Raw genomic sequence first — 19,177 nt, 5'->3', positions numbered from 1 at the left:
AGCAGGTAGAAAGTTGACCACGTAAACTTACTAGACCATACACAGAGCTGTGTTCGTGTGGAAAAAAATGGAAATGGTGAATAGGGCTTCCCAGCCACCCACTCATGCAGGATCATTTTGATCTGTTTATAGATTACAGTCTAAAACCAGTTATAGATATTTCAGAGCTGAAAGGGGCTTTACAGATCTAACTCATTTCCTTTTAGTTCCCTTTGGTCATCACAAAAAAGGACTTAAAAGCTTGGGCTTTCCAACAGATATTTGAGTAGGCACATAGTAGACCACATATTTGGGAACTTTAAGGGAATATTTTCCTGCTTCTGAACATAGAGGAATCCATTAGGGACTCTATTCTTTAATAGCATGGTACCATCTAAAGATCCTTGGGTAGTGGCATCTGCCCAAGCCAAACATAAGTGTATTCTTCGATGCTAGTCATAAAGAACCTACTCATGTTAACAGTTCATGGTCTATGAGGGCCTCAGAATCAGAAGACTAAGGTTACTTCCAACCTCTCCCACTTAATCTTGTGTAACACTGATCAAGTAACTTACCCTCTTGAGCATCAGTTTTCCTGTTTGGAGAACGGGGACAATAACATTTACACTACCTTACCTTCTAACTCCCAATTCTACGTGGCATCTCATTAGCTGAACTGACAGAAATGATGTATAGGGGGATGTGGTACAGTGGAGAGTGCATTGGCAATAGAGTTAATAGACCTGGGTTCAACACCCACCTCTATTTGCTATCTATGTGACCTCTAAATCAATTAACCTTTTTAGACTTCAGTTTCCTTGTTTGTAAAATGAGAGAATTTGATCAGATAGACTCTGAGGGCCCCTCCAGCTCCCAATTTGTGATCTTATGATTTTTGATGATGAAAATTAAAATCATGGTAGCATTTATTTTGGCATTTTTATTTTAGTATACCACAGGCATTGACATCTGCCTGCTAAAGGTTTTTGTCAGATTCTCTGAGGAAGGAGAGGGATTCTGAAAATGTTTCTAACACCCAAATCAAGCTACAAATCTCCACCCAAATTTTATGTAAGCCTTCTAGCTGAATATTATTCTTTTTTTCTGGTGAACATTATGGAGACAAATTGATATAATAAAATGAACATTGGTCTGAGAATCAAGAGATAGGTCTGAGTCATTTGTCTCGCATTCACTCTCTGAATGAATGAGGAAAGTACTTCAGGACTTCAATTACCCTAACTTTAAAATGAGGGGGTTAGACTAAATGGGGAAGGAGAAAAAAGAAGGGAATGAATATTTATATAATCCTTAGTATGCACCATGCACTATGCTAAGTGGTTTTTTTTTGTTTGTTTTTTTTTTTTACAAATCTAACCTCCTTGATCCCCACACTAACCTTGGGAGGTAGGTACTATTATTATCCCAGTTTTACAGTTGGGGAAAAAGAAGTTAACAAAAGGTATCTTGCCCAGGGTCACACAGCTAGGAAGTGTCTGAGGCTGAGTTAGAACTCAGGCTTTTCTGACTCCAGACCCAGAGCTTCATCACTATGCCAGATGGGACCTTAGACCCTTTCAACTCTGAAATTTCAGTCTGTAATTGTATTGCTATATTTTAAACTGTATCTATACACAGGTCAGGATCCCACATTGAATGGGTGGGTAAGGGACTCTTCTTAATTAATTAAATTACCATTTCACTTTTTTCATAGACATAGCCTTATATGTCCAGTTTTTGAATTGTCAATGAATATAGCTATTATTTTCTAGGAGCTTTATCTAGTGGAGCCAAATCTTTACAGTGATCAATCAAAGCTGTGGCCTTTAATTTCTATTTAGCACATTCAGTTAATAGAATCATAGCTCTTGAGGTGGAAGAGTCCTCAAAGGACATCTGTCCCACTCCCTCATCTTAGAGATAAAGAAACCTAGGCTCTGAGTTTGGTCTTTTCAAACATCTATTGTGGAAACATTTAACTTAACACCATGTGATTTAAACATATAACTTCAGAGGATTTAAAACCTGTTATTTCTTTTGTCTAGGTACCAACAGATTCCCCCATCAAACACTCACTTTTCTAGTTCATGGGAAATCTGACTGCTTTCTCTCACTAAAAGTTTTATGTGGATTTGCTAATCGACATTCTATTTCACTACTAGTGACAGGACGTGGTGCAAGCAGTAGATTCATTTACTGTATTTCATATTGCCAAAGCCTGTATTTGCCAACTCTCCTGTTGCAAAGAAAATGATGCATCAACAAACTTTAACACAGAACGAAGTCACAGTCCATTCCCTAAAAATCATTTCCCATACAATTAGATAGCACCTATTTCTTGAATCTAGTCAGTAACATATAAATATTACTTCAATGATGAAAATCACATTTCTAAAAAGACTTCAAATTCAAAATTTAAATATATTAATTTTTTTCTTTAATTCACAGTCCTATTAGAACAGTCTAATCTATGTTTTGATAAAGAAATATGGAGAATAATACCATTTGCTATGCTAATATATAAGAATGGAAATAACATGAGTTCTTAAGTTCAGCTTTTCAAATTAAAAAGGAAAAAATCTATCAATGGGTCAGTTATCATCTCTACTCAGTTGAATAATAAGCACTAAGGGTTAACAAAGCAATTTACATATGCTCTCTCCTTTGGTCCTGAGAGCAACCCTATGAGGTAGGTACCTTTATTATCTCCACTTTACAAAGGAAGCCAGGTGAGGTTAAATGACTTGCCGAGGTCCCACAACTATTTCGTATGAGAGGTAGAATTGGAACTCAGGTCTTCACCACCACCACCACCACCACCAATAACATCAACTCCAAGTCTAGGTAGGACTCTATACCTAGCACCATCTAGCTGCCAATGCCTGGACCTACCCTGGAAATAGCCGGGGAACACCAGTGGTACTATCGCTCCTCAGAAGCCACGGGAGGTGTTGGTCCAAGGAGCTGTTGTCAGTGGCTGCTAGTCAGCAAAGGATCCAGGGTCAAACCGAATGAGAGCCACAAATTGCTGAAAGCACCCGTACAAAAGAGATATTCATTGCCCCAAATCCTTACGAGGTTATTTTAACATGTAACCTTAACACCAGCTGCCTTACCACAGCTGGTAGCCTAGTGGACAGAGTGCTAGGCCTGGAGTCATCAAGTCCTGAGTTCAAATCCAGCCTCAGATAACATACTAGCAGTGTGACTTTGGGCAAATCATTTAACTTCTACTTCCATTTCCTCATTTTGTAAAATGAGGATGATAACAGCACTTACCTCTCAGGATTGTTGTAAGGATAATATTTGTAAAAGAACTTAGCTCAGTACCTGGCACTTAGTAGGTGCTATACAAATGCTTCCTCCCTTATATCTTTCCCCTAACATGAAAGTGACTTTTAAATAAGTTCACACACCAAAGGGCAAATCCCATTGCAAATAACTCCAAAGGGCAGTGTTATTTTTGTTGTTCAGTCATTTTCAGGTGTGTCCAACTCTTCCTGACCCCATGTGAGGTGTTCTTGGCAAAGATATTGGAATGGCTTGCCATTTCCTTCTCTAACTCATTTCATAGATGTGGAAACAGAGGTAAAGAAGATTAAGTTATTTGCCCAAGGTCACAGAACTAGTAAGCGTTTTCAGTCAGATTTGAACTCAGGAAATTGAGTCTTCCAGATTCCAGGCCTGGCACACTACCCACTGAGACTCATAGCTGCCCAAGGGACAGGACATTTTCTTTTTAACTAAGTTGACATACTATTGCACTAAATAATGGAGGCGCAATATTTCACTAACCTGAGGCCTCATAATGTAGGCCCTGGGATAGACCTAAATTTAAGTTTTCTTCTGACTAACATTGGTTTCATGATCCTGGGCAATACACAAGGTAAATCTCAAAGACACTGGGCCGCAGAGTAGGTACCTATTTATCAGGTTTAATACAGGAAATTTCCTCATTGGGAGTTCCTGATACCAATAAAATCACAGGTCATGTCAAAAAAGAAAATAATAAAAGATTATGAGCTGGAGTTTGGAAATCTTTATTCTACTCACTTTCATTGTTTGCATATGTGTTACATAAGGTTTGGCCTGTTTTCTCTCATTAAGTCTTATAATTACTTCTCTGCATCATGAAAAATTCATTGGAAGCATCTCCATATGTGGTATGGTGGTATAATTCTTCTTTTAGTTGGTCCCAGACTTACAGGTGCTCAAGTTATGGATGTACCATATATGAAGGAGAGGCTCTAGATTTAAGATTTTCTGAAACAGTTCCAAATTCAAGAAAAGAAAATGTATGCTTTTAAAAAGTCCTTGCAAATCCATGTTAGTCTGATCTAAGTAGTTTCAAATTCTGTCCCTACCTGCAGCAGACCTTATTTTGGGAGAGCAGGAAACAATATTTTTTTTATATTTGAACCTTTTGTATTTTCATTCTATCTCCATTGCCTCCCAAGACTTTTAGTTCTGAATCACTCTTTTAATATTGATCTCCAGCAATCTCTGATATCCCTTGATAGGTCATCAGAGAGACTATGAGGCTCTCTCACTATCATTCCTTTTAAAATATCTATTACTGGGGGGGGGGGAGGGAATTATACAGGTAAACAGTCAGTGGAGTTGAAGAATTGCCCACATACAGGTTTTTTATTCAAGTAACATTTTGGTAATGTTAAGCAAACATAATTCCTAAATTTGAACTTCTCTTACAGTGATTCAAGTGGCAAGGTATATGTTTCCAGTCTACTGAAGATTAAACTTGTTAAAGAAGAGAATTTGAATGTTTGGTATAATTGTACCTTGGCATCTGCTGGAGTCTTAGAGACTATGGGATTCTTTTTGAAGAAGAAAGGTTTGTTAGCCCAATTTTACTTCAGGGATTAATAGCATCTTAGCTATATTATTTGTTTATAAATCACAGAGTCTCAATCACCACATTTTACCAAAGGAGAAATTGAGACCAGAAAAGATAGTCATTTGCCATACATAGTTATACCACAATTGATAATAGAATTCAGGTCCCATTGCTTTCCATTATAACAAGCAGATAATTCTCTACATCAGAAGAAGAAAGAGAAAGATGTACTTAATTTCACTCTGTTTTCTATTTCAGATATAGAAACTCATGATCAGAGATAAGAATTGAGTCTAGTGTTGTAGGCCTCAGATGTGGTTGAAATCAGTTTGCATGGGAACTGAGGGGCCTCTTCTCTCTTTTTTCCTCAGCTCCTCTTTACCTTTAGACTAATAGAGTAAGGTTTGAGGCTAAATGGCAGAGCATGAAATTTAAAAATTAGAGATAATTTCTGGCCCCCAGGTCTCTTTTCATTGACACTTAGGTTTAGAGTCCTTGAGCATATCTGCTTCTTCCTTCCTTCCATCTTCTGGATATTTATTGAATGCCCAACATGTATGAATCACTATGCTAGGCACATGAGCAATCGTATCCTTACCTGGTTGTTTTAAATAGGTGTTTCTCAATGGAAGTTTACCATAATCCTCATGCCTTGCTTTAATGCTCTACCAAAATATAAAAATTAAAAAGCCTGTAGTCAATGTTGATTTGGCAGGACTAGAGTGGGTCTTGTACTTTCTGATGCCACCCTAGACTGTCAACTTCCTGGGTAGGAAGATGCAAAGAAGGTTGGGATGAGAGCAAAGGCAGATTTGTTAGGAAGGTGAGGATGGGCAAGATGCTATTAGGACCTGGGACAGAACTCCCTTAGGGGCTACAATCACTTGCAATTCAACAACCCCCCCCCCACCACCACTTGAAAATAATGTCACTAAACCAGGGATGGGGAACCTGTGGCCTCAAAACCACATGTGGCCCTCTAGGTCCTCAAGTGTGGCTCTTTGACTGAATCTGAACTTCACAGAGCAAATCCCCTTAATAAAAGGATTCATTCTGTGGAACTTGGACTCAGACAAAAGGACCTAGAAGGCCACATGTGGCCTTGGAGGCCTAAGGTTCCCCACCTCTGCAAACCAAAGGAATATTAGATGAACTATGAAACTCCCAACCAATATTATTTTTCTTGATGAGGATGCATGTGCATCAAACACTTCATCCACAAGCATTTATATATATATATATGTGTACGTGTGTATATATGTATGTGTGTCTGTATATGTGCGTGTGTATATATGTGTGTATAGATATACATATACATGCACACCCATACATATATATGTGTATATATGTTTTATTTATTTACTTATTTGTTTCCTTGTTCATTTATTTGCTTATTTTTTACTTACCTACTTATTTATTTATCTATTTATCCATTCATTCATTCATTCATTCATTTATTTATTTGCTTCCTAGCTGGAGGCCTAAAAAGTCCTTTACCATTTTCACATTCCTTTGGCTTTGCTTGACTCATAAATGTGCAATACCCTAGGTGAGGGACCAGGAGATGAGATGGGCTAAGAAGTGAGCCCAAGGGGTTGCTGCTGCTGCTCCTGCTACTGTTCTTCCTCTCTTCTTTTTCTGCCTTTCCTCTGCTCCCAGTCCCCCAACCTCCACTGCCATTAGTGCTTCTGCCACTACCAGTTTTCCTCCTGTTTTGACCCCTTTTATGCTAGGTCACCAACTGTCCAGGAGGAGGCCTTGGTGGTAGTGGGGTGGGAAAGAGGAATATAGTAAAACCTACATATTTAGTCCTGTAAAAGGTCCAGAGATACATTGGCGTGGCCTTCACTAGACAGGTCCCTTACTTAACAACCACAGTCATATCCATATTGTTTTAATAGCCAATTGTATTAGAACATCTGTGGTTATTTATTTTACTTCATCTTTTAAAAATCTTATTTTAATTGATACCTTGTTTTTATATTACCTTCATCTTTTTCTTTTTTTAATTTTCATTCCTTTTTAAAATTAGATTTTTTTTCAATTAACAAAAATTTATTTTCCTTCCACCTCCCCCCACACACTGAGGGTACAAAAAGAAAGATAAAGAAAAACAAAACCTTGGTAACAAATATGCAAAGTCAAGCAAAACAAATTCCCATATTAGTAATGTCCCCAAAATACTTGTTTCCATACTTGCCTTGAGTCTGTCACCTCCATAACAGAAGCTGGGTAGTGTGTTTCGTCTTTGGAATTGTGATGGTCAATTATATTGATGAGGGTTCTTAAGTGAAAGGCTATAATTAAGAATCCTGCTAGAGAACTGGACCCTCCCCCCCCCCCCCACTTTAAGGGCACTGTTAGCACTGGAATAATTGCTGTGTTCCTGAGGTTATGGCTGCATTATTTCCAAAGGCTTCTCCCTTTATTTCTTCTTCTTCCTTTCATATTAAGTCTCGACCCTTAAAGGGGTATGACTCCTTCAAGGCTTAAAATAAATATATGCACAGATTTTGAGTTGAAAAATAATGACATGTATCCCAATTTGCCTTCAAGGCAGAACACTGTACTGAGCCAAAGGGGTAAACATTTGAGTTGAGAAGAAGATGTTTGTAAATCTGTAAGGGAGTGGATGGCATTAAAGAGGCTGGATTATTCATTTCTTTCTAATTTAAAAATGATTTTTTTCTTTCTCTTTTTTCCCCAGAAGGTACTGCTGATGTTTCCAGACACTTTTTCATTATTGTCCTTGTATCTTCAGCTGCAGTCATCTTCCTAGTGATTATGTGTGTCATTTATAGAGTTGATATACTTCTATGTTACAGGGACCTAATTAGAAGAGATGAGACTTTAACAGGTAAAATTTATCGCTTTACTGGACTTTCTTTTCTTGTCTCATATATATACTCCATTCTCAAATGAGAAGTTAGTGTGCATTTAATTCTATTGCATTGTTATGACGTAATATTTGTCGTTAGATATAACCATAAAGAGGATTCTAGGGACAAACAATACCTCCTATTATCTGTGGTGACACTTTGAATTACCTTACCACTCAATGAGTTTCTACTGTGCTCTCTTCTAGTTGTCTAAATGTTATCTAGGAATTCTGCTCTGACTGTTTTATCATTGTATATCTGTTTGTCTTGTACCCTTCAAAGACGTGGGAACCTCCTCAAGAATAAGGTCGTTTTATTTTGTATGTGCTGTACGATGTTATATTCTTAATAAATATTTGTTGAACTAAGCTGAATTTCTATTGATTGTTTTGGCCTGGAAAGAGGAACAACATTGGGTAACAGGAGGAACATTGTATATGGAGTCACAAAATCGGGGTTATTTCTAGTATTAGTTTTTTTCCCTTCCAATAGTGTGTGATGTCAGGCGAATCATTTATCATTTTGAACATGAGTTTATTCATTTGCAATATGAAGGATGAGTGGGTGGCAGAGGATAGAGTGCTGGATCTGGAGACAGGAAGGCCTGAGTTCATATACTTACTAGTCATGTGACACTGGTGAAGTCACAACTCTGTCTGCTTCATTTTCCTCACCTGTAAAACAAGCATAATCATAGTCTAGGGTTTTTGTGAAGATAAAATGAAATATTCGTAAAGCATTTTGTAAACTTTAAAGTATTATGTTTATGTTGTTGTTTATTTTTTTTTCAGTCATGTCCAATTCTTTATGGCACCCTTTTGAGGTTTTTTTTGGCAAAGATACTGGAGTGGTTTGCCATTTTTCCTTCTCCACTTCATTTCGCAGATGAGGAAACTGAGGCAAATGGGGTTAAGTGACTTGCCCAGGGTCACAGAGCTAGTAAGTGCAAGCTGAATTTGTGCTCAGTTCTTCTTGACTCCTGACCTGGCACTCTATCCACTATGCCACCTAGCTGCCAGAGTCTAATTCTATGGCCGTAAAATTAATGTGGGATAAGGTAATTATCATCTGTTGGATTTATGGAGATAAAAAATAACATTGCAAGATCAAAAGAGCTCATAGGCTTTGTTGTGAGAGGCATGGCTTTCTGGTGAAGAGAAGCTGCAGCAAACTATAGGAATTTATTTTATTTGCAGTTTGGCTTTTATAAAGAATCCAAACAAAGTACAGCAATTTCAGCAGCCTCCTGTGTTTTTCAAACAAGTATTTTCTAGGTATATCTGACCTGAATTAGAAATATTCTTAATTGTAAGTCTTTCTGTTCATTTTTCTCAAGCTGGCCAGTTCATAGAAATGCATCCTTAGGTGTTTATTTTAAGTGATCAGACTACATCATGGAATATGTACACATTTTTAAAATTTATGGGTTTTTTTGGGGGGAGGGGAGATTTCTTTCCTAGTAGGACCAGTGAAATACACGGGTCCATTTGATTTTTAAGGTGATTTAAGCTTAGAAAAAGATGATCCTTTGGGAGAATGGGCATTACAGATCTAATGCTAAAATGAAAAGTTCAGCAATTTTGATGAGTAAAAAATTGCTAGTTAATTCATAATTCTGCCCTCTACACAAGTAGTCTTCCAAAGCAGCTGTATCTTATTTAGTATAAACCAATTAGAGCAGATAGGTATGGAAGCAGGTAAACAAGAAGAAATGAGAAATAAAACTTTGTTAAACAGAATTGCCCAAAATATCCCTGGGTGTTAACATTTATTTTCGGAAATTTTAAAAGTCCACAACACATACACACATAACCCATCTGCTAATAACTCTATGAAGCGTGTGATTTACTAAAATTCAGTATTGACAGAATAATTTTTAAAACATTGTATATTATGTATATTGTGGTTATATACTCACTAATGCAAATGTGGTCATTTGTTAGTTCGAACTTGTCTTAGCTCATTTATTACAACCTACCTCTACTGAAAATGTGCTTAAATTCTGCAATTACGTGTGCTTTTATATATATCTTCTGTTTCAAGGTCCAGCTTTACTCCATGGTCTGATATGATGGCACTTCTCAGAAAGTTGGAATCTTATTCTAACAAGTAATATTTCACAATAAGAAAATCAATTCTTACTCTAACAAAGGATAACAGTTCACAATAGTGATTCCCTGTTTTAGTTCAAAGGCCCTAATATTGATTAAAATAAGGATTGTGGGATATCATATAAATGAAAAATTACTGAGTCTTTGGCAATCAAAATTTTAAAGGTGAAGTAGAAAACAATTTTATCCTGAAGCTGGTGAGATGGAAAGATATTAAAGATTAGTGTGATAGGATTGGTTGGAGAGAAAATATGCACACTGACAGGTGTAAATAATGTTTCTTACCTGTGAAATGAAAGGGTCTTTTTGAACTCCACATTTTATGAGTTCAGGCACAGCTTATTGAGATGATGAATTATGCTAGTGGAATATGTTATATTTTAAAAATCTGACCAAAAACACAATCACCTTCAGGTATGACTTAATAAATGAATTAGTACTAATGGACTAATAAGTGGAACTCTTAAGAGAATACTGATTCTCTCCTATAAGTCTACTTATGCCAGTTACATGTCTTTTTAGCCATCAAAGTTAGACCATTCTCATATTCCCATCCCTTGTAATCCTTCCTCTACTAGTTTATATCCGTCATATACTTCAAAGTATGACTTCAAACTTAGGTCTATTAGGAAGCATTCCCTAATGGACATTCCTCCCATTCTGAACACATTTTCCTTCTGTGTCTCCTTAATATTCATGGCTTTTCAGTTTATGTCACGTTACTTTGCACATGTTGTTACGTTGTTTCGTAATTGTTCATATTATTTCATTGTATGTTTTGTCTCTTCAACTAGATTGGAAGATCCTAGAAGTTTTGAGCATCTTCCATTTTGGTGGGGTATCCTGTGCAATAAGTGATTTCTTTTTTTTCAAAAAAACTAACACCTCCTCAGTTTTCCCCTTTGTTCCTTGAGCAGCGAACAATTACATCCTTGTGGACCTAATAGGGGCAGTTGTTATTTTCTGTGAGTAATGTTTTTCTCCATGCCAGAAGAAGCTTTCTTAATAAAAGGCAATGACAAGTCAAGGAGTACGTTATATTAATGTCTTGTACACCCCTTTCTAGTATAGACTCCTCAGTCTTTATCTCTATTTTTTCCTGTCCCTTGAGCATATCCATCACTTGAAAGTGTTATTTAGGTCTGTCATAGAGATAAATAAAATCCAAGGTCGGGCATTCCTGCTATCATGTAGCAAAGAAATGATTGGTTACTTTCCTTTGTTATCAGCTCACAAGAATATTAGTTAGCTAGTCAGTCATTTGCTATGATTTAACTTTTTCTTGTATGTGTGACATCTCTGCAGTTAGATTTTAAGGTCTCCAAGTCCCAGGGCAACTTATATTTCTTTCTATCTGCTACCCAGCGGTGGAGAACCTGCAGCCTCGAGGCCACATGTGACCCTCTAGGGCCACAGCTATGAAGTTTGGATTCAGTCAAAGGGCTGTACTTGAGGACCTAGAGGGCCACATGTAGCCTTGAGGCCACAGGTTCCCCATTCTTGCACTGTCTATAACTTCATTAGGCACATAACAGGCACTTAATAATTAACTAAGAGTACAGCAGACATTCACTAAATACTTGTTGATTTATCTGTACTTGATGTCACGCTCAGTAGATAATTACAGTTAAAGTTTATTACTGAAATTCCACAGATACATCTTCTAAGAGGAGAAAATGACATATGCGGGGTAAATGTCAAAGCAAGTATTTTTCTCCCTCTTGATTGTGATCTTTTGGTGATTTTTATGTATTAGTTATCTAAGTTCAGAAAAATTTTTAGCCATAAAAATATTTTATTATATGTGTGTATATATAAAGATATATGTAAGTGTATATACACACATCTGACATATATGTATGTTATGTATGTATATATGTGTATGTATATATACTCCTAAATGCATTTCCACTCAAGTGTCCTTAAAATGCATTTATAAGGCAGGGAGTAAGTACTCCATTTATTTCTTAGCTGGATATCTGTTAAACATATAGTATAATTTAATCTTATTCAAGTGATATCTAGTGGTTATCAATATTTTGAGCTTTTTCTTCAAATTATGGTCTTCATCAAATTTTATTTACATATCCAGTAATTTAAGAGGAAAACTTTTCCCCCCCAGATGGAAAAGAGTATGATGCATTTGTGTCTTACCTGAAAGACTGCGGACCAGATAATGGAGAGGAGCACAAGTTTGCTTTAGAGATTTTACCTGGAGCCTTAGAAAGACATTTTGGCTATAAATTGTGCATATTTGAAAGGGATATAATTCCTGGAGGAGGTAAGCAAAGAAAATATAGGGTGGAAAACCAGCGAAGGTGTTTTCTATCTCAATAGAAGATAACCTTGTAAATGACTACTTTTTTTCCTTGTCTTTTCTAATAAAAAAAAAAAAGAACAGCACACAGAAACCTTTGGTATTTGTGCTTTTATTTTGGGTTTACCCAGCAGCTAAACACATGTTCATTGTGGTAGCCCTGGTAACTTCCTTTCTAAGAATCTGTTTATTTGCTATTCTTCACACATTTCTCTGAAACTGTAGGGTGGGCTTACTGTTTTTAAGATCAATTTTGATATTAACCTAATCAAATTCCTTTGACTAGAAAGCCAGAATCCTGTACCTATTTTGATGAAACATTTTGTGGGACAAAAGTGGTTCCCACTCTTAAGAAACTAACCACTATGCAATTAATACAAGTAATATCCTTCTATAAAATATTTACTGGTCTTTACAAAGCCAAACCACAGCTGACAAAAATAAAGAAAAATAGCAAGTTGGTAGTACAAGGAATGATTATTATCTCTTTATTCATGAACTTTGGAGAGGCTCGTGTGTGTGTGTGTGTGTGTGTGTGTGTGTGTGTGTGTGTGGAGAATGATAATTTTTTGCTGGCAGGAATGCAAAACAAAAGTTGTGTTGGACAAAGACCCTCAGCCCCTTTCAGTCTTTACCCAGCCCCTATGATTTGCATGGGTCATAACGGGCATTACAGAAGTGGAAAGGCATTAAAAAGAATTTAGATTGAAAGACCCGGAGGAGGAGAAAAGCAATTCTAAAGACAGACTTAAGACTTTGACCTCTGCCTTTCACAAGAACTGAAATAGCCTATTCTTCCATTGATGTTTGTTTGTTTATTCTTTCATTATTTGATTCATTTGTTTATTTTTATTTAAGCAACCAGAAAATATGTCATTTGAAATTAAAATATACTTAAATCACATATCAGAATAAGTGACAAGAAAAATTCCACTCCATACATATTGTACACTCCCCTACTGGTTCAGTCATACTACTAGTGAAAGAGGAGACAGAGAAAAAATGTAGGGCTGGGGTTACTCATGGGGCAGAGCTGCTCATCTTCTCTGATGATGTCACAGTTCTGGTTTTTTTTTTTTTTGCCACTCTCAGCAGGTGTCTGCCGATTTACTGCTCAGTGGTTGGGCTTTTCTGTCAGCGGTGGTCTTCAGCTGTGATGTGGGTTCTTTGCTACTCCACAGCTACAGAATCTTAGCTCTAAAAAGCTCAGATGATTTTCAGAGATGTCAACCCACAACAATTAATTGCCCCTAGCCAACTAACTAGAAAAGCCTTCAGACATTCAATGCTTTCTTTTGAACTGCTTTTCCCCTGCTTTTGTGGGTTCTTTCAGTGTGAAATTGTATTTGATTTAGAGTTAAGAAAATTATTATCAACTTCTTAGTAATGCTATAACTCCAAGCATGGTCCATGCATATCAGAGGGACTGAGTGAGGAAAGGTTAAAGGGGTTAGTGAATGATATCGTATGTATACCCTTTTGTTTTACATTCTTGTCATCAAGAAAATCACTGTCTTCTCTACACACAGGTGTGTATTGTACGTTATATTTATGCAGTGACATTCTGAGAAGCACTGTTACTTGGGGGTAGACAGCTAGCTGCTTAGAGCTGCCTGAGTTCAAAACCTCCCTCTGCCATTTACTGACACTGTGACCCTGAGCAAATCACTTAAACTCTTAGTAGTCTAGCAACTCTCTAAGACTATATGTTGCAGAGAAATTAACTCTGTGTATTGGTAGAGGCAGTTTTCCTAAGTTAGGAGTTCTCTATATCAAATCGTGGGTCTAATGCCTATATTTGTGGAATGGACTTGAAATTGACTTGGCAGAACTGGACTTGAAATTCAGATACTGAATTTGTAATCTTCCTCAGACACATACTGATTGTATTCACTTGGCAAATCATGTTATTTTTCTAAGCTCACTTTCCTGACCTGTAAAATTGAGATAATATTTGTACCATCTCCTTTATGTGGTAGTTTTGAGGAAAATATTTTATAAATTCAAATACTATGTAAATGTGAGATTATCATAATTTAGAAAAGATGGGTTCATTTTAAATAGGCCTAACAAAATTATTTTTTAGTCTCGTTTTCTATTTGGGAATAACTTTTTAGTCTTATTTTCCATTTGGGAATAATCCTATGACTTCCAAAAGGACACCCTGATTTTATAAGGTTCACAAATATAACAGAATAAACTGTATTACTCCTATTTAAAAGTTTTTTGGATGATTGTAATTTCCTGCCTGTCCTTTTAGCTGTTCTAACCAAATATACATTTTTAATTATCAGCTATTGTCGATGACATCCATTCATTGATTAAAAAAAGCAGAAGGCTAATCATTGTCCTGAGTGAAAATTACATGTCTGATAAAGTCAGATATGAACTTGAAAGTGGACTTCATGAAGCACTGGTGGAAAGAAAAATTAAAATCATCTTAATCGAATTCACACCTATTAGCGACTTTACATTCTTGCCACAGTCCTTGGAGCTTCTGAAATCTCACAGGATTTTGAAGTGGAAGGCAGATAAGTCTCTTCCTTACAACTCGAGATTTTGGAAAAATCTTCGATACTTGATGCCTGCCAAAACTGCCAAGTCAATTGTTTTTTCTGCAGATCCCTTGGGAAATGAATCATTGCCTGTTCTTTCAAAGGTTTAGTCTTCAAGATGACCAAGTCAAGTGGGTGATTATAAAGACATCATGAGGCTATGTAACGAAAGACTTAAATGAAAATGACCTCACTTCATTGCAGAAAACTGAAGAGTTCATTTAAAAGAGATCTTATTTTGGAATCAGTACAAACTCATCATATTGAGAGCGACCTAACTGAAGTCCTCTTTCCTCTCCCTTCTTGTTTTGTCCTGACTTTGTTTATTGCTTACATTTCCCAGAGAGGGTTGCATGTACTTTGAAGTGTGTTGTATTTGCTTGAGTGTAGATCTTTAGTTCTGAATGCTAATAACTCCATTGGACTAAGTGTTTACTATTAGAAGGAGATACAAGAACATTTCATGTAGATTGAGGTAGATGCCTTCATTCTCTCTCAATAACTGCCTACTTCTCCACATTGCTTATGTGAAATATCTTAGATCAGAAGGAAGGGGGAAATATACATCTTGTTGACCAAATATTCTGCTTACCACTAATTCATCTTATTTTATGCTTGATTCCCACTATTCCAGTGAGGCATTAAAAAGTATCCATCTAATTAATTAGGCTTATCCCTAAAAATTGAACTGTTAGGCGGTGCAGTAGATAGAGGCCAGGCCTTGAATCAGGAAGACTCATATATTGAAATCAAATCTGGACTCAGTGGCTTACTAGCTGTGTGACTGGGCAAGTCAGTTAACCCTGTTTGCCTCAGTTCCTCATCTGTAAAATGAGCTGGAGAAGGAAATGGCAAACCACTCCAGAATCTTTGGCCCCAAATGAGGTCACAAATAGTCAGATACAACTCAAACAACTGAATAACAACAAAACCCTTAAAAATTTCTTTAAAGATGCCTCAAGAACTTTGTCATCTGTTTGTATGGAAAACATACAGAATTATGCTGCTGCTTATTTGTAATAAATTAAAATCTTATTTACTTTATATCAGTGTTTCTCCAAGTGTGGTCCCCAAGGACCCTTAGAGTCCCCAAGTCCCTTTCAAGTGGTCTGTGAGGTCAAAATTATTTTCATAATAATACTAAAGCATTATTTGTCTATTCAGAATATTCCTTTTTCCAACTATGTATCTGTATGAGGCCAGATATTCTTCATGGATTTCAACCAAAACAATGTATCAGAGCAGACTGAATACAGCAGCATATATAAGAATCCGCCTGTCTTTTATTAAGCCACACTTAAAGAGATTTACAGAAATATGTAGAACAATGCCACTATCCTATTTTTGGGGGAAATACTATTTTTATAAGAACAATATTTCTGTTAATATGTAATGGGTTTATCATGGTTATTTTTAAATGAATGAATAAATAATTTAAAATCTGACCAGTTTTAATTTGTAATATAGTAAATATCAATATGTATAACTTGATAAACAAAAGCTCTCTGGAGTCCTCAACAATTTTTAAGAGGTTAAAGGTATCCTGATATAAAAAAGTATGAAAATTGCTGGTCTATGTTAATCTCACTTATATTTAGGGATGGGTCAGAAGTCACATGGGTTCATTAGTTTTTTAGTTTTTTTTGTTTTTTTTTAAGGAAGATGCATATAATTCTAAGCAGGATAAGATTGATATGCACCTAGGGCCAATACTTACCATCAAGTTTTTGGTAATAGTTTAAAGTAGGGGTTCTTAACCTGTTCAGTGTCATGAACCCTTTGGGAAGTCTGTTAAGGCTTGTGAGCCCTTCTCAGAATAATGATTTGTTTTTTTTTTAATTGAAGAAAATGTTTTTCCCATCCAAGTTCATGGATTCCCTGAAAGGTATCTAGGGTTAAGAATATGTGGACTAAAGTGAAATCTGATAAGGGCAAGGAAGGAAGTCATAAAAGTGTTCAGAGTGAGCTGTGGAAATTTGCTCCAAGTCTGAGAGAAATGAGGGCAGGTACAAAAAAGATAGTACTTTTGACACAAAAAGAGTGACTAGGGTAATGTCTAAATAAATGAAATGACCAAAATACAGGAAGGCCTACACCATCATTCCAGGAGTCTCACCCATCAATAAGTAACACTATCCAGTTGGTTTAAGTGATTAGTATGTAATACACATTAACTGGGTCTAAATATTGAGAAATCATATTAAGTATCTCTTTGTTTGCCTCATGGCTCTACTGAAGGTTTTCCTTGAGAACATTGATTTGTTTTGTCCATACCCAGGCTTTCCCCTAGAATATCAGAATTTGGTTCATGTCTAGGTCTCTGATGAAAAGGAAAAGGGCCCTCAGCCTCTATGGAGATACTCAGGCAAAACATTAAACTCTCCCCAGGGTCTCATACAATTCTTCAGTATCACTTCTCTGGATTCTGGGCTTAGGACATGGAGGATGGAAGGGCACAGCACAAGGGATAGAACTCAGGGTTGCTGAAGAGTTAAATGATCCACCTCTATGACACCTATACAATCCTCCAGGCATATAGTATTGCTTTAGATACCCTCTTCCCACAAGTAGCAAAAAGAGCTCAGAGTCATGAGAGAGTAGAGTCCCCTTTTCCAAGACCTACACAGTCCAGGAAACTCACTATACCAGTGGACCCTTGCAAGGTCCAGGTTTACTCCTCTAACTTGTGACTGCATCTCTTTTTGACTCTCAGTTTTAGCTTCTACTTTGCCCAACAATTTCTTTTCTACGTCCAGGAAGATTAGTCTAGGAAACTAATGCACATAGTTTCCTAGAGCACATGGTTTTCTGGAATGGCATGTTGTCTTGGCAGCCTTCTCCCAAGGGAAGAGAACCTATTTGTGTCTGAACAATTTTTTTCTGACCTATTATTTCATATATCTAGCTTTCCATTTAAAGGCCTAAACCTGAGTTTGTGGCCCAGATCTACGAACTGAAAATAAATCAGTTATACTTAACAATTTATTAAGACTTAAACTCGTTAAGAGAATTTCACACCTTGTTTAAGAGACACTAATCATGCCACAACAAAGCCCTTTTTAGTAGGGTTCTAAGGATTCTGAGCAATGTCTCTGCACATCCACTATATGTAATAAGAATGGTTCACATTTGTAAAGCATTTTATAAAACACTTCTATCGCAACAATCTTATGAGCCAGGGTATATTTACATTACATTATTCATTTGTTTATATACATATTAACATATATGTATATATATTTAGATATATTCCTTACTTTACATGTGAGGAAACCAAGTTTCAGAGATGGGAACTGCCTTGATAAAAATCACATAGCTAGTAAGTGGCAGTCTTGGAACTCAAATTCAGATCTTCTGACTTCAAATATAGTACTTTTTCTATTATACTTCAGTACCTTTATCAGGCTTAAATATATTTACAGAAATTGAATCAGTCATGCCCTACCAATTTAGGGGCAAAATGTGACTTCGACAAAATCTAGGAAAATTTAGTGAGAGAATGTGGTAAAATGGAAAGAACACTGAATTTGGAATCATGATCTAAATTCAAATCCTGACTTATTTACAACCTTTGTGACTTGAGCAATTTACTTGTTCTATGGGCCTTATTCTCTCCATCTATAAATGAGGTGATTAGATTGCAAAATTTCTAAATACTTAAGGGAAAATTTATATTTATAAATGCTTATATCAGTAAAACAGAGAAAGAGCAGGTCATGCAACTAATAAGACTATGAAAATAACCTATTAAAAATCCCCAAACAACAAAATCCTGAAAAATCAAAGGAGAGATTAATAAGATTTAAAGTTTAAAAAATTGAACTAATAGAATTAGAAGCTAGTTTTAATTTTAAAAAATAGATAAACCATTGGTTAACTTGTTTAAAAAGAGAGAGAAGGAATAATTACCTTTATCAAAAATTAAAATGGTGAATGCACGGTGAAGAAGAAATTAAAACAATTGTAAGAAGCTCAATTATATGTCAAGAGAACTGACAATCTAAATGAAATGGATAAATATTTACAAAAATATGAACTGCCCAGATTAATAGAAGAGGAAATAGAATACCCTATCATAGAAAAAAAAATTGAACAAGCCATAAATGAGCTCCCTTGGTGGGGATGGGACACCCAGGGCCACTCACACAAGTGAATTCTACCAAGCCTCCAAGGAATGATCAATCTCAATGTTATAAAAGCTATTAGAAAACGTAGGTATAGAAGTTCTACCAAATTCCTTTTATGACACAAATATGATTTTGACACCTAAACCAGGGATAACAAAAATAGAAAACTACAGACCAATTTCTCTAATGAATATTGAAGCAAAAAATTTAAATGAAATATTAGGAAGGAGATTACATAAATATTTCACAAGGATGGGATGGGACGGGACTTACACAAGGCATGCAAGGTTGGTTTGATGTTAGGAAAACTATAAGCATAATTGACTGTGTTAATAACAAAAACAACAAAAATAC

General features: G+C 36.2%; 1 protein-coding gene across 1 annotated transcript in view; it reads left to right on the top strand.

Annotated features, from left to right (window-relative positions):
• IL18R1 (interleukin 18 receptor 1) overlaps positions 1 to 15,534 on the top strand; it is a 45,835-nt gene extending 30,301 nt beyond the window's left edge. The window contains exons 9-12 of the mRNA XM_036757985.1: positions 4,692 to 4,831; positions 7,542 to 7,691; positions 11,947 to 12,105; positions 14,436 to 15,534. Coding sequence (XP_036613880.1) covers positions 4,692 to 4,831; positions 7,542 to 7,691; positions 11,947 to 12,105; positions 14,436 to 14,806 — 820 coding nt within the window. The 3' untranslated portion in view covers positions 14,807 to 15,534. The remainder of the gene's footprint in view (positions 1 to 4,691; positions 4,832 to 7,541; positions 7,692 to 11,946; positions 12,106 to 14,435) is intronic.
• Positions 15,535 to 19,177: the final 3,643 nt, after the last annotated feature.

The sequence above is a fragment of the Trichosurus vulpecula genome, chromosome 4 (genome assembly GCF_011100635.1).
Source record: "Trichosurus vulpecula isolate mTriVul1 chromosome 4, mTriVul1.pri, whole genome shotgun sequence".
NCBI classification, from domain to species: domain Eukaryota; kingdom Metazoa; phylum Chordata; class Mammalia; order Diprotodontia; family Phalangeridae; genus Trichosurus; species Trichosurus vulpecula.
Note: the sequence above shows the minus strand (reverse complement) of the source record. Positions and strands in the feature narration are given on the sequence as shown.